The following is a 16,238-nucleotide window of genomic DNA, read 5'->3' as shown; positions in this document are numbered from 1 at the left end:
CTGGAACCATCACCTGCAGAATGATCTGTCGGTTACAGCAGAGTATCTGCCAGGGGAATTCAATCAGATGGTGGACCGGCAATCCAGACATATAAAGAATTATAGTGCTTGAAAGCTGGACCCTCTTCTCTTCCAAAACATAATGGGTCACCGGGGGCCATGCCAGGTGGAGCTCCTCACATTGAGGCTCTATCATCAACTGCCTCAGTTCTTCAGTTGGCACCCAGATCCCCTAGCGGAAGCGACAAATACCTTTCTCCTAGACTGGAGACAGTTCAAGGGTTACAGGTTCCCTCCCTTTTCCATAATCACCAGGCTCATGGTGTTAGACCCTACATGAACCTATAACAGAATCAAGATGCACTGCTCCAAAAGAACAGACTCCATTCCACCAATTAGGGCAGGGGTCTTTTCAGTCAGCACATGCATTAGTCTTACAAGAACAGTAGCCCTCACTCACCAATGGGTGACATGCTTCATCATCGGGCCATGCTCCTCGTCAGGGCAGCACTGCAATGCCTGATGTGCCCTACTGGAGGGCTCTTAGCTGGAGATCTTTTCAAGAAAGAATGCCAGTAGTGAGTGGATGTGAGAGGGGTGGGGCAACTGCTAAAGTTGCCCAAGAAAACTATCTTTAATACAACCTGGCACCCCTGCCAAGGTAAAAAACAAAAAAAAGGGGAAGCAAAGAAAACAGTGACTTGGTTCCCTAAAAACAACTAAATGAATGTCTGCAACTCTAATTAGAGATTTAGATATTATGGAATTGTGTGAGGGTATTCCTCACACTACAGAACTGCTGGTCATGGTCAACATGTTTCTCGCCTAATACAGTCACATGATCAGTTGGCGATTCTTCACGACCTGTTGTTGTGCCTAACCCCACTAAGAGAGTCAAAAAACTCTACTCCTATTGCCTTTGTAAGAAATCACTGAAATCTTATGTTGGAATCAAACTGCCGTAAGATGCAAGATGCGACTGGTAAGAAACAAAGCCCTCCGGGGGAGGCGGCCTGCCGGTGTTACTTAGAAGACAACTAGGCATGTTAGATTGGTTGTGCTGGCAAGAAACAAGGCACTCCCGGGGAAGCGGCCTACTTGTGTTACTTAGAAGAATCCTTAAACTCAGTTTGTCAAAGACCTCTGGAATCTTTCTCTCACTTTTCCCAGGTTAGCGGACAAAATTGAATTCTCTCTACAGTCTAATGCCAGGATGGTAATCAAGTCCTACACTGAGCCAAAACTACAAACGTACCTAGCGGCAACCACCTCAAAAATCATAAAAAACAAAAAATCATTGCACTATGCTGCTATAGGGAGCATTTCTCGTTGCACCAAAAAAGTTAAGAAACAAAGCTGATAAAATTTGCAGGGTTTGGAAGGGCGAAGAGGAATAAGAAAGGAATTACTGTGCCCAAACTGCAGGTCTAGATGTGAAGACAAGACATTATTGAAGCTTTGCATCCAATAAAAACATAATAGGACACACGATTAGTGAGATTTGTGGCATTAGTAATGGATAAAATGGCTGGTTTGTTGGGAAGTAAGATAGACATATAGAAAGTCTTCATTCATGAACATCTGGCTGATGGACTTATGATTTGTACACTTGAAGCTTTTAAGTCGTTTTCTGCTTTTATTAATGTTTTAAGCCCTTTTTACAACTGAAAAACATGACACCCCTACAGACGCCGATTATGTTGTAGGCCCATATATAATCGCTTTCCTTTCAAATGTAAATTTGAGATATTACAAACTGATTGTTACATGTATGTGTATTTAACAATGATAAATTATTGTTTTATTTGTGGTGCTCTAAGAACGTATTTGCACAAGCCATGATTTTGATTAATCGTGCATGATTTCAATAAACATACTAAACTGCCTATGTAATTTTGTATGTGTAGGTCTTGCGGCTAGGCAGAGGCCAGGTCTACACTCATTTCACTTCATCATAATCTTTTTATTGAACTCCTCAAGAGATGAAATTCAGAAAGGTATCACTATTCAGTCTTGCTTCATCATTCAAAGTTCTTATGGTGTGCATAAAATGCTATATTTAATGCTCTTATAATCTTTTGCTGCTTTATCTTAATAACACTGAAACTTTGCTGGAGGTCTGGCCTAGTGTCATTACTAATAGCGTTTCCTCTGGGACAGGCTGTTCTATCATTCTGGTATAATACTACCTGTAGGAAAGTACCATCTTGCCTGGCATGTTACCCCCATATTTCACTGTATATATGTTGTTTTAGTCTATGTGTCACTGGGACCCTGCCAGGCAGGGCCCCAGTGTTCATAAGTATGTGCCCTGTATGTGTTCCCTGTGTGATGCCTAACTGTCTCACTGAGGCTCTGCTAACCAGAACCTCAGTGGTTATGCTCTCTCTGCTTTCCAAATTTGTCACTAAGAGTCTAGTGACTAAATTTACCAATTCACATTGGCATACTGGTACACCCACATAATGCGCTAGTATATGGTACTGAGGTACCCAGGGTATTGGGGTTCCAGGAGATCCCTATGGGCTGCAGCATTTCTTTTGCCACCCATAGGGAGCTCTGACAATTCCTACACAGGCTTGCCATTGCAGCCTGAGTGAAATAACGTCCACGTTATTTCACAGCCATTTAGCACTGCACTTAAGTAACTTATAAGTCACATATATGTCTAACCTTCACCTAGTGAAGGTTGGGTGCTAAGTTACTTAGTGTGTGGGCACCCTGGCACTAGCCAAGGTGCCCCCACATCGTTCAGGGCAAATTCCCCAGACTTTGTGAGTGCGGGGACACCATTACACGTGTGCACTGTACATAGGTCACTACCTATGTACAGTGTCACAATGGTAACTCCGAACATGGACATGTAACATGTCTAAAATCATGGAATTGTCCCCCAATGCCATTCTGGCATTGGGGGACAATTCCATGATCCCCCGGGTCTCTAGCACAGAACCCGGGTACTGCCAAACTGCCTTTCCGGGGTTTCCAGTGCAGCTGCTGCCAACCCCTCAGACAGGTTTCTGCCCTCCTCGGGTCCAGGCAGCCCTGGCCCAGGAAGGCAGAACAAAGAACTTCCTCTGGGAGAGGGTGTAACACCCTCTCCCTTTGGAAATAGGTGTGAGGGCTGGGGAGGAGTAGTCTCCCCCAGCCTCTGGAAATGCTTTGATGGGCACAGATGGTGCCCATCTCTGCATAAGCCAGTCTACACCGGTTCAGGGATCCCCCAGCCCTGCTCCGGCGCGAAACTGGACAAAGGAAAGGGGAGTGACCACTCCCCTGACCTGCACCTCCCAGGGGAGGTACCCAGAGCTCCTCCAGTGTGTCCCAGACCTCTGCCATCTTGGAAACAGAGGTGTTTGTGGCACACTGGACTGCTCTGAGTGGCCAGTGCCAGCAGGTGACGTCAGAGGCTCCTTCTGATAGGCTCTTACCTCTCTTGGTAGCCAATCCTCCTTCCCAGGTAGCCAAACCTCCTTTTCTGGCTATTTAGGGTCTCTGCTTTGGGGATCTCACCAGATAATGAATGTAAGAGCTCATCAGAGTTCCTCTGCATCTCTCTCTTCACCTTCTGCCAAAGGATCGACCGCTGACTGCTCAGGACGCCTGCAAAACCGCAACAAACTAGGAATACGACTACTAGCAACCTTGTATCGCTTCATCATGCCGGCTTTCTCGACTGTTTCCAGGTGGTGCATGCTCTGGGGGTAGCCTCACTCCTCCCTGCACCAGGAGCTCTGAAGAAATCTCCCGTGGGTCGACGGAATCTTCCCCCTGCAACCGCAGGCACCAAAAGACTGCATCACTGGTCCTCTGGGTCCCCTCTCAGCACAACGAGTGTGGTCCCTGGAACTCAGCAACTCTGTCCAAGTGACTCCCACAGTCCAGTGACTCTTCAGTCCAAGTTTGGTGGAGGTAAGTCCTTGCCTCCCCACGCTAGACTGCATTGCTGGGTACAGTGTGATTTGCAGCTGCTCCGGCTCCTATGCACTCTTCCAGGATTTCCTTTGTGCACAGCCAAGCCTGGGTCCCCGATACTCCTTCCTGCAGTGCACAACCTTCTGAGTTGTCCTCTGGCATCGTGGGACTCCCTTTTGTGACTTAGGGTGGACTCTGGTTCACTTTTCTTCCAAGTGCCTATTCAGGTACTTCTGCGGGTGCTGCCTGCTTCTGTGAGGGCTCCCTGACTTGCTGGGCACCCCCTCTGTCTCCTCCTCCAAGTGGCTACATCCTGGTCCCTCCTGGGCCACAGCAGCACCCAAAAACCTCTACCGCAACCCTTGCAGCTCGCAAGGCTTGTTTGCGGTCTTTCTGCGTGGGAACACCTCTACAAGCTTCATCGTGACGTGGGACATCCATCCTCCAAATGAGAAGTTCCTAGTCCTCTCTTTCTTGCAGAACTCCAAGCTTCTTCCAACAGGTGGCAGCTTCCTTGCACCCTCAGCTGGCATTTCCTGGGCTCCTGCCCACTATCGACACTGTCGCGACTATTGGACTTGGTCCCCTTGTCTTACAGGTACTCAGGTCCGGAAATCCACTGTTGTTGCATTGCTGGTATTTGTTCTTCCTGCAGAATCCCCCTATCACGACTTCTGTGCTCTCTGGGGATAGAAGGTGCACTTTACACCTACCTTTCAGGGTCTTGGGGTGGGCTATTTTTCTAACCCTCACTGTTTTCTTACAGTCCCAGCGACCCTCTACAAGCTCACATAGGTTTGGGGTCCATTCGTGGTTCGCATTCCACTTTTGGAGTATATGGTTTGTGTTGCCCCTATACCTATGTGCTCCTATTGCAATCTACTGTAACTTTACATTGCTTGCATTTCTTTTCTTGCTACTACCTGCATAATTTTGGTTTGTGTACATATATCTTGTGTATATATCTTATCCTCATACTGAGGGTACTCACTGAGATACTTTTGGCATATTGTCATAAAAATAATGTACCTTTATTTTTAGTACTTCTGTGTATTGTGTTTTCTTGTGATATTGTGCATATGACACCAGTGGTATAGTAGGAGCTTTACATGTCTCCTACTTCAGCCTAAGCTGCTTTGCCATAGCTACCATCTATCAGCCTATGCTGCTAGAAACACCTCTTCTACACTAATAAGGGATAACTGGACCTGGCACAAGGTGTAAGTACCTCTGGTACCCACTACAAGCCAGGCCAGCCTCCTACACTACCTGATTACAACTGGAAATGTGGCCTGCACCACTTAAGCTTCAGGTGTTCTTTTTTCAACCTGCACTGGTGGCGTTCATGTTGGCAATTCTCCACACAATTTCCTTCCTTGCTGAGGAAGTCACAGTTTTTTCTGTGTTCAAGTCTCAAGGACCAAAGAAAGTTAAAGACATTCAGATGCATATGGAAAGTCACAAGGTGTCCGGCTCAGTTCAAAAGTCACTCAGGGTATGATCTGAAGTTTGGAAGGAACTAAAAGTCCTCTGAAAGAATATCCAGATATGGAGCATAATGCACCCTCCTAATTTGATCAACAATAATATCTCTAAGGTGTAGAAAATCCAATCGGTGGACCATACCCCAGGAATTAGAGTTTTGCCACTTCCCTCCTAACTCTGAGACCCTGTGTGTAGTAAGGCATTATGTGGTGATCCATCCTCTCCTGCTATCACTCATTGTAATTATTGTTCTTGTTGATACTTATTGCAACACAGCAGTATTCAAGGCAATGGAATCTCCTGCAGCGCTGAATTACTTGTCATTGGCTGGAAATTCAAACTATGTAAAGCGCAGAGTGAATTGGAAGAAGAAGAACAATGAGAACATTACAAACAAAAGGAAACATTTAAAAAACGATTTTTAATCATAGAAACTTCCTGAGTAAGATTCAATGGATGTACTTGAAATGGATATAAAGATGTCCCCCTGAGTTCATTATTAAAAAAGAGGCTTCTTGTACCGGATTCAGTTCAAGGCGAGCATCAGCAGCTAGGGCAGTTGTGTTCTGTGCTTCCCCTTATCGCTTTCCTTGAGGTACATCCGATCACAGGCTTCTCTATTACAGAACCTAGTGAAGGATGATATCTTCATAAAGAGAGAACAAGAATGAGAGAGAAAGAATCATTGGAGAAAAGCTGAAAGACTGGACTGTGGCATGATTTCATTACATTGCAAAGTTTAACCTAATTCTGATCTAGATGTGATACTCACAGTGGGGAATAGGGATAGATTAAGCTCAACTAGCAAAAGGGAGGAGCTCTGGCAGGGAGAGGTCACTAAAAAGTGTAATAGAAGTTATGGCGGGCAGGAGAGAAAGGAACAGCAGGGTGAGAAGAGGTGGGACTGAAAAAGTGATGTAGAATAAAGACTGGGTTTGCACAGTTTGCAAGGTCTTCACAAGAAAATCACTTTTTCTTCTTTTTCTTTTTCTCTTTCTGTTGACTTCTGTTGTCTATGTGCATCGTGTTACCGTTCCCAATCTGCATTCCACTTATATTGCTGCATATGATAGGGATATAACCTGCAGAAACAGAAGTTACAACCACGTCAGTAATGTCAAAGCTTAATGTTTGCTCCTGCAAAGATGAGCATCATCCAAGCCGTGTCCGGAGACTTGTGAAAAATAAAGCTAGGATGTCTGGGCCCTTGTATCAGAAAATGCACAGGTATACAGCTGGTGGTAATCAGTTATTACTGCTGGTGTAAATACCACCACCTTACAAAAGAAGGAAATATTGCCTAAAATTAAAAAATCCACTCTGGTGGGTTATCACTATTGGTAAAAGTACTGCAGCAATAATTGTGTTACTGCCTTAAATCTCCATTAACAGAAGAATTACTGTCTGGAAGTGATATAGGGCCAAATGTACTAAAGCTTTCTCCCATAGACACAGAATGGGTAAAATCCTTTGATACATCTGGCCCTTTTAAATCTACTGCCCAAAATAGGGTAATCTTTGTGTTGAGTTTAAGATTGGGAATGTCCATTGTTGGTGTGAAAACATTATTAATAAAAATTGTGAAACTAGAACTTAATAAAATAACATGTGTTTAAACATAATTACTGAAAATGTGTTTTAGAAAACAAACACTTTGGTGGCCGCCATATTTCGGTTTAAATAATAAATAACTGTCTAATGAAAATATATTGTGTATTCATAATTAGATGTACTGAAAAACTAATATTAATATGTATTAAAAGGATTAATAGTTTAAATGTTATGAAATGTTTTATTCTTCACATTTTAGCATTGGTTTTCAAAAGGCCTCATGCTTAGTAAAATGCAGAGGCAATGTTAAAAAATGTTAATGCTGCAAATAAAGGTTTTTTCGAGCATCCTGTGTGTGACTTGCTCACTGTGGAAAAGTTGTTCTTATGTTGTAACATTTGTTTATTCCTGAGAAATAATATGTACCCAGGAACAATAGTTTTCAGTGCTGAAGTATAACTTGCAACAAATGTATTCTACTGCGGAAACTGGAGACTGCAGTAGGAGAAGATGAGGCAATTGTGAATGTAGAAAATGAAGAAAAGATACTTCTGGAACGTGCAGTAAATGTAATTAGCTCTGACCTAAACCATCCCATAGACCGACCAATAGAAGCTTAGCTAGTTGCTTTCTTGGACTTTAATATAACTAAATTAGGTGATCTAAGGGCAGTTCTTCTCAATTCTTTTCTCAGTTGTAGAGTTTCTTCTCTTTCTAAGATAGTGGAATGATGTGCTGTGTCTTCAGCTTTCTGACATTGACAGTTCAGATACATTAAGGTCAAACATGACTGAACTGTTCCCTATTATGTCATTGCCTCATGAAGAAGACCAGAATATACTCCACTGATGAAGACATCGCTGCTTGCTGAACCATTTAGGAGAGGTATAACCAAAATGTGCATTTGTCTTTTTTGCAGATTTTTATGTTTTCTCTCTTTAGAAACCCAACCGCTATTTTTTGTTAGCGCCATAGTCAGATGTTTTCCAAATTAATTTTTGTCTTTTTTTCTTTAAGCATGAATCCCAAACATGCTTATTGAATTAGAGTAATGGTTAAGGATGCTACAATCTAAATTTGACTGTTTCATATAAATTGATTCTAAACAATTCATCTGTGATAACTAAATGTATTCTGTTTATATCATACATTTGTTATTATTGTTACTCTGTATGGTTGTTCTTGAATGTTTAATGATAAATATTCTGTCTAGGTTAAGATTCTTCCGTAGATTTGGTCAGCCTGTATTGTTTCTGTACTTGTATCATTTGGTCTTGCGTTTGATTTACGTGATCTTAGTATTGTTAATATAAAGGCAATAAATGCTTGAACTCCATTAAACTGGTGTGGTGATTCATTTGATTTGATATTGTTAATGTTGATTGCTAGGATGGTATCTCACTCTTATCTGAGTCCAAATATTTGTGTTGACATCTAAGTGTAATTGATGGTTACCCTATACGTGTCACTTTAAGAATTAATTATCAAAAGAAATATAAGGCTGGACATGCCCACACCATCACCACCTTTAGAACATTAAAGCTTTGGTTACATGGTGTCATTAAACACTCATATGCTTATTAAAGAATGTTTTCTCCTCAGGGGCCCAGTGCTGGCCAATAAAAAGTAAATCTATTTTTTGTCCAGCTGTATTTTTATCACATGACAGTAAATTTCAGCTCTTCCCCTATTTGTTTAACTGCAATTCGCACTGAAATAGGTTATGTTTTATATTGATGGGAGAAAATGCTGGTGTAGCAGAAATCTCAGAAAATCAGTAATGTACTGCCCTCAGCAATTTTTTGGGAACTGAAGGGCCAGTTAAAAGTTTAGATCCTGGCAAATTTCTAGGATTGATCGGAAAATGGATACACTTTATTAGGTACCCAAATATGATACAGTAAAAAAGACAGGCATTCCTTCCTGAAGTCTGTATTCACCATAAAACACTGCTGGTATAAGACATGACTAACCAGGAAAACCCTGCCATCAAAGCTGGCCTTGGAAGTATGAAGGAGGCATGTATTGCAGAGAGAGCATTCACACTATTCACAATTGTGTCCTAGTTCAGTGGGTGATTCTTTTTGTTGACAGCTTTTCTGGGAGGTCACATGCTCTCACAAAGGATTTATCAGTGGAACAGATCCCATCCACCTACCAACATCACACACCAACAGACAAACATGGCCATCAAAGCTCTCTCTGTCCCACATTCACCAAAACAAAAGGTGCCAGATGATTAAGGATCCCCATACAACAGAAATCTCATATCCCTATAATGTGGTGATCTGTCTTTGAACCCCCCCCATCCCACGGTGGTTAAGGATGGGCCAGGAAAATGACTGACTATTGCGCTGGCAGGCCTCTTGAGAGAAATATATTCTCAAAACTGTCTTTCAATGTAGTACATTTCAATGAAACTTCCTTGACTCTACCACTAAACCTCAGCATCAGAGCAGACATTTTGGGGTCAAATGCCCATACGCATCCGCCCCAAACAAGAACTGGTGGCATGCATGTTCAACTATCTGTGCCTCCGCCTATTCTCTGCTCTGCCACTTGGTGTGATCTCATGACATTTATGTAGATATATGTGACTTGAGCAAGAGCCCTGACTGAAACATTTAAAAAGCGGACTTCTGTGAAAAAAGACAACACTAAAGACTGCTTTCTTTATACGATGAATGGAGGAGATAAAAGAGTCCGTCATATCTTTCAATGCAATCACTCCATAAGAAGAGAAAAATACATTAAATAGCCAATAATAGCATGAGGTGGATTTGGAGGTAGAGAAACGCCCACTCTGTACACGTATAATAATCGCTAACAATAGGAATGAACCTGTGCTGTCATACCAGACCTAGACAAGCTTTTAGTAATCATTTTAGATTCCTCTTCAGAGTCTATCCTTAGCTCTACCCCTGACTCCTTGAGTGGCCTTAGATGTGTTTCTCCCCAGTCCGCATGTTATTGTCATCACTGGCCTACATAGAGCCACTAAAAGGACAGTAAATATGTATGATATGGAAGGAGGAACCCACCTGAAGCAGCGGATATCTGAGGGACAGGCGGGTGTGAATACTGGAAAATAAAAGAAATTATTTAAGTACAAGCAATTTATGCACTTAAATGTTAACAAGAAATGAAAAGAGAATCTGTCACAAAAAACTTCAACAAATGTTCGTATTTACAGTGCCTCTTAAAAACACAGTAAGATGATATATCTTACCATATTCGACACTGGTCACAGTGACGGCGTATAGTTACAGCAGTTGTGAGAAATCATACCTCAGAGAGTATATAGTTCTAACTAACATGAGATCAAATCTTTTATGCTCAGACATCACATGCATGTAATATATGTCTCACATGGAATAAATATTACATGTGAGACTAGTGCTCTTACAACATCAGACGTTGTGCAGGGGATTTGGTAATTTAGAGACAGTGCAACATGATGTGTCGTAGATACCTGACAAGCAGTGAAGACCCCCAGCTACTCCATGCGCTGAACGAACACATTCATTCTTTCTTTTACACTCCCCTAACAACAAACACGTTTTTGAACCATCCCCTGCTTACATGGTAACTACGCCCCATATTGCTTTGTACTTTTTAGGCTGCTAGGCCTGCTGTACAAAGTCCACTCTGTACACAGGAATGACTCACAGTCATTTCAGCTTCCACTGTAATATGATATGAAGCTGAGATCTCAACGAACAATAACTTCCAATGTAACCTAACGATGTTGCACTCACAGTGTCTAGTAAAGTTTAGTGTAAGATACGAGCCAGCACTAACAGCGCCTAGTAACTCCCAGTGTAAGATGATGAGGCTGCACTCACAAGACCGAGCAACTTCCAGTATAAGATGATATCAGCCGGTACTCGCAGCTCCTAGTAACTTTCAATGTAAGTAGATATGAGCCAGCACTCACAGCGCCTAGTAACTTCCAGTATTATCGGATATCAGCCAGCACTCACAGAGCCTAGTAACTTCCAGTATTATCGGATATCAGCCAGCACTCACAGCGCCTAGTAACTTCGATTGTAAGATGATTTAAGGCTTAACTCACTCCTGGTAACATTCAGTTTAAAATGATATGAGCCACTATTTACAGCACCTAGTAATTTCCAGTATAAGATATGATTCCTCACAGCACCTAGTAACTTGCAGTGTAAGAGGCTATAAGTATACTCTGTTCTTCTCATAAAATAGTGCTTCAAGTTGAAGTACTGGGACCGATATAAAAAAGCTGGTTATCATGTTGGCCACTGAAAAAATTAATTATCTATTTCATCATTTTATCATTCAGACCCACTATTATATGAAAACAGAATATAATATTTTTTTCACAACAAAGGAGAAAAACGAACCCTGGTGAAGTGTTAGCATCAATTTTGAATATCAGCACTTAAGTGCCCTAGACATTTTTAGCCCTGATGAAGCAACATATACAATTTTACAGTTCGCGAAACGTGTTCGCCAGTTGTGTTCAAAAATTACATTTGAAGAAACAATAAACTAAATATAACAAAAAAGGCATAAAGAGACTAATGGATGTTGAATGAATTTTGCTTCTGCAATATTCTTAAATAAACCTTGATATGTTCTGTTCTTTTGCACCATGGTGTAATGATTCAGTATCACAAAGTATGAACAATTTTCTATCCCCCCACTGGGTCGCAAATAGTAAAAAACATTTTTGGGACTAAGCGGGCATAAATTATTGGTCTGTGTAACAAAAAAAAGCAATCTCGTTTACTGCTAAGTCAAAGGTGCGCTGCCTCGCTGCAGTGTGCATTAAAGAGCTCCCCGCAGGTCTGCACATCCCAGCCCAGTAAGAAACACTAGCACAAAGACCAAAGCAAATGAATAAATGAAGACGAAAGTAAGGCTGGTGAGTACTTATTGTCAAATCCTAAAAACAACAGAAATATAAAGAACTTGCAGAAAAATGTGAAAAGTATATAAAACAGTCCACCAATGTATGGGTAGGATGCACAGGGGTGGGTTATGATAGTGGGGGGAAGAAATACGTGGCAGAATTTGGTCCCAATACTACCTCCCACATAGATCCGGGGAAAGTATTGTGCTCTTTCTTGAAACATATTCTCGGGGCTAGTGTTCTCCTAGAACTTCTCACCAGTGGTGCTGGAGTCTGGTGGCCTTTCCTCCTCTCAGAGGCCTAGGCACTGAAATTTGAGAGAAATGGAATTATTGAACTATTTTTAAACTATGAGTAATGATAGCTATTTTCCATAGGGTAGAGCATGATCTTCCCGAGTGGGCTGTCCTATCAGATGCTGAAAAAGCATTTGCCACATTAGAGTGGTCGTTGATTAGGGAGACTTTGTGATGAATGCCATTTTCTGGACTTAAGGAATATACAATACACGTGATCTGTAGCTCATGTGAAGATTAATAATCCCTGCTCGAATTATATTTGCTTGGGTAGGAGCACTTGCCAAAGTTGTTCACTACTGCCCTTGATACTTGCCTTGGTCAATGAGCCCTTGGCATGCCTGCTACGCAAGAATCATCTGCATCACAGTAATAACGTAAGAGGTAGATACTTGTTATTATCTCTATAAACTGACAATATTATACTCTATATCTAAAAGCCAGAAATCAATGACCCCCATTATTAGAGATACAATTAAAGTTGACAGTTACTCCAGGCTACTGATTAATTGGGATAAATCGGAGATATTCCCACTTACAAACAGCACAGAAGTATTTATAGATGACTATCCCTTTAAATGCCCAAGTAGGAAACAGAGGGAGTGAGGACAGCTGTGCATGGTTTAACCTATATCACCGGGGAATCTCTTTGATCACAATAGCTGTGATGCTGAATTTTTCTTACCTATTTGCAGATATTCCTATTAGTATACTTGCTGAATTTCTTTAGATAGCTTAAACAAGTAATGCTGAGGCTGATATTGAAACTAAACAGCTGCAGGCATGCTGGAAAGTGCTTAATCAGCTGATGCCAAAAGGAGGGTTGACAGTACTTGGCCCTGTTTAATATGACACACTTTTCCAAGCACTATATGGTAAATACTGGTTTGATGAGCAGTGCTCTCTTATGCACGTGGGACTTGCGTGTAGCATGGTTGAACCTCATTTGCTGGTGTCAGCGTTGTGTAGGACGCCTGTTCTTCAAAGGGGGAATATAGACGTGGTGGGGATGAAGAGATGGGCATGGTGGGAACAGACCAAAAGTATTAGAGCCAAAAACCATTTCCCCTCATTGACCGTGATTGGCAATCTTCTTTTGCCATCCATCCTTGAAAGATCCTCAATAAATATATTGAGAGACTGAGGGCCAGATGTACAAAGCATTTTTGATATTGCAATTGGCCGAATTCACAGAATCGGGTCATTTGTAACCACAAAAATGTTTTTGTAAATGTGCTTATACCAAATTGCTATTCAGTAACTTGTTACCGAATCATAATTAGCATTTGCAATTCAGTATTTGGAAGGGACTTGTTTAGGGCGTCCCTTTCAAATGCCAAATCAAAGTGGTATGTATTAAGTTTTTGCAACTAAATTCCGGTTGCAAAACTGTAATACTTTACCAACGGTTTGATATGGTGCTGACCCATTCAGAAATGGGAAGGGATCCTGTTTTTTTATGCAACTTTGACTGAAGTACTCTGGGTTCCTGCTAACCAGGTCCCAGTGCCAGTGTTCCTTCCCCAAAACAAGACACTTGGTCACTTGACCCCCAAGTGGCCAGGCCTTTAGCACCTCTGTAAGTCCATAGTTAATGGTGACTCTGGTACCTAGGGCAGGGGTACTAAGGAGGATCCCCCAAGAGCTGCAGTACAGCTTGTGCCTGTCTAACGTACCCAGCACCAAACTCATACAGACTGCCACTGCAGGCTGGTTGACGAGGTGCTGCAAAAACTGAAAACATGACATGGCACGCACTTGAGTGCCATGTCCCCTAGAACTGCCTGTAATATTTGTAAGTCACCCCTACAACAGGCCTTACAGTCCTAAGGCAGGGTAGATATATTACAGGTTAGGGCATATCTGCATGAGAAAATATGCCCCTACTATCACTCTGTTGATTCTTAGACATAGTACGTGAACAAGGAAGTCATTTAAATACCTGTGCTTGACACTGGTCAAAACAAGTTCTCTAGTTACATGATGGCTTCGCTGAAAATAGGGATGTTTAGTATCAAACACCTCATATTAATAAACCCTCACAGATACCAGTGGTGCATTTATTAATACATGCACTCAGAGGGCACATTAGAGGTGCCCCCCTGAAAACCTACCAACTGCTGGTGGGCTGACGAACTAGCTTCCACCAGTCTGCCACCGATAGATGAGTTTCTGACCCCACCAAGACAGCCTTTGCTCTCAGGTGATCAGGAACAAAGCCTGCTCTGGCAGGGGTGTTACACACCCACTCCCAACAGGATGATCTGCAAATCTGCATTCCAAGGCAGGAAATCTTCAAATCTCAGATTCCTGCTGATCTACGAAGAAGGACACTCAAGAGCCGAGAAAGCAGACTGAGGAAGAAGCAATTGACTTGGCACCAGTCCTGTCGGACTGTCTGCTGTTCCTGCCAAATTGCACCAGAGTTGTCTTGTACTGCAAGCTGTCATGCCTCTAAAAGCCTGGGAGGATTGCCTGCATTCAACAAAGACCCAGGAACTCCAGTGAAGCAGTGGAGCTGCTTCTCTGCATCCTGCAGGCACCCCAACAGACCTGAGAGGACTTCCGCTGCCAAAACCTGACACCAGAAAACACGATTGCACCTGACCCACCTAGCTAAAGTGGTGCACATGTGCATGTAGAAATTACCAGTGTCACGGTTAGGTATGTAGATATATTGTGAATTCAAAGTATTAAAAAAAGATAGTAGCACTCACCATGTTTAGTCATTTCCAGTGATATATGGTATGAGGCAGCACCCACAGAGCCTATTAACCTCTAGCATTTAAGAGACAGCAATCACAACATCTATTTACTACCAGTGTAAGTTGATCATGAGGCAGCTCTCACACTGTTTAACTTTGTGAAATATTTTGAGGCAGCAGTCAGTGTTTATTAACCGCCAGTATAAGATGATTTAAGGCAGCACTCCCGGTGGCTAGTAACTTTTAAGGACAGTGTGGTGACCTCTCAAAGTACCAGAGACATCATCTGTAAACCTGTTAGTGCATCACCAATGTTGTAATTTATCATAAGTAATGTTTTGTATAAAATGTACATTCTCTATTTCCCCCTTCCTTTCATTGTGTGCCCACCTGCCCATAGGGATCCAAGTGTAACATTCCATTCCTCCCCATTTTCCCCTTGTCTTCCCAGTTGGTTACTACCAGCATTCTATAACTGTTGCTGTGACAGTTGACAGCGGTGAGGAGAAATGCTCGCTACCGGTTGTGGCTGGAGGCTGTTGTTAATTCATCTTGCCAATAAATTATTTCTTAAAGAACATCATCGGAGTTAAGGAAAATTTATAATAACCAACACTAGATTTTAACTATGTATCTTCAAACTGGCATGCCAGAGAAGTGAAACGCCTTTACTTTTTCATATTTCTGACAATAGTGAAAATTAAGGTTCCAAGCGGATGATTTGGCAGACACTGATTCTCTGCCTCTTCTGATCTTCCGAGACTTCCTTCTCTCCCACTTCTCTATGCTCTCCCTCTTCTCTATGGTCTGCATAGACCGTAGTGTGGCAGTGGCATGTGGGAGGTGCTTTTGTGCTGGCAACCTCCACCTGCCCAGTCAGCCACAGGTCTCTGCACATTCCTGGCTGCAGGATATTCTAGTGCAGCCCGACAATAGCTTCATAGAGTCACTATCAGCATGACGCCAGATTTCTGTTCTTGGATTAAGTGCAGAGAGTGCTGATTCAGGTGATGGAGAGGAAATGCTACAAGGGTGGCATGGAAGAGAGGCTGCATGCCAGGTTTGTCATTTAATACTGGGATAATGTTGGGGCTGGTGTCAGGATGAGTGGTATGGGAGGGTGGCATTACCAGACATTTTTATTTTTTAAATATTGCAATGGGATAGGGGTGTTATCAAGGGTGGTGGGAAAGCGTGGCAGGACAGTAGGTTTTTTGTTTACCTTGGAAGGCACTGCTAAGGATAGTGGGGGAGAGTGGCAGGATAGACATATATACAAACATTTGGGTCGGATGAGAAAGATGGCCAGATGGAGTGTATGACAGTACAACAGCCATGTATTATTTGTAAAGTATATTGAAAGAGAGTAGGCTCAGGCCAAGTTATTCATGACTACCG

The 16,238-nt window shown here is 42.3% G+C and overlaps 1 protein-coding gene across 5 annotated transcripts in view; it reads right to left on the bottom strand.

Annotated features, from left to right (window-relative positions):
* Window positions 1-5,802: 5,802 nt before the first annotated feature.
* The window catches only part of RIPK3 (receptor interacting serine/threonine kinase 3), a 382,452-nt gene continuing 372,016 nt past the window's right edge, over window positions 5,803-16,238 (bottom strand). For all 5 annotated transcript variants that reach the window (XM_069238291.1, XM_069238287.1, XM_069238289.1 and 2 more), the window contains 2 exons: window positions 9,993-10,032; window positions 5,803-6,482 (listed from right to left, as the gene is read on the bottom strand). In XM_069238291.1, the coding sequence (XP_069094392.1) occupies window positions 6,367-6,482; window positions 9,993-10,032 (156 nt within the window). In that variant the 3' untranslated portion in view covers window positions 5,803-6,366. The remainder of the gene's footprint in view (window positions 6,483-9,992; window positions 10,033-16,238) is intronic.

This window comes from Pleurodeles waltl, chromosome 6 (assembly GCF_031143425.1).
Source record: "Pleurodeles waltl isolate 20211129_DDA chromosome 6, aPleWal1.hap1.20221129, whole genome shotgun sequence".
Taxonomy (NCBI): Eukaryota; Metazoa; Chordata; class Amphibia; order Caudata; family Salamandridae; genus Pleurodeles; species Pleurodeles waltl.
The sequence above is the reverse complement of the archived record's forward strand: the minus strand, read 5'-3'. Positions and strand labels throughout refer to the sequence as shown.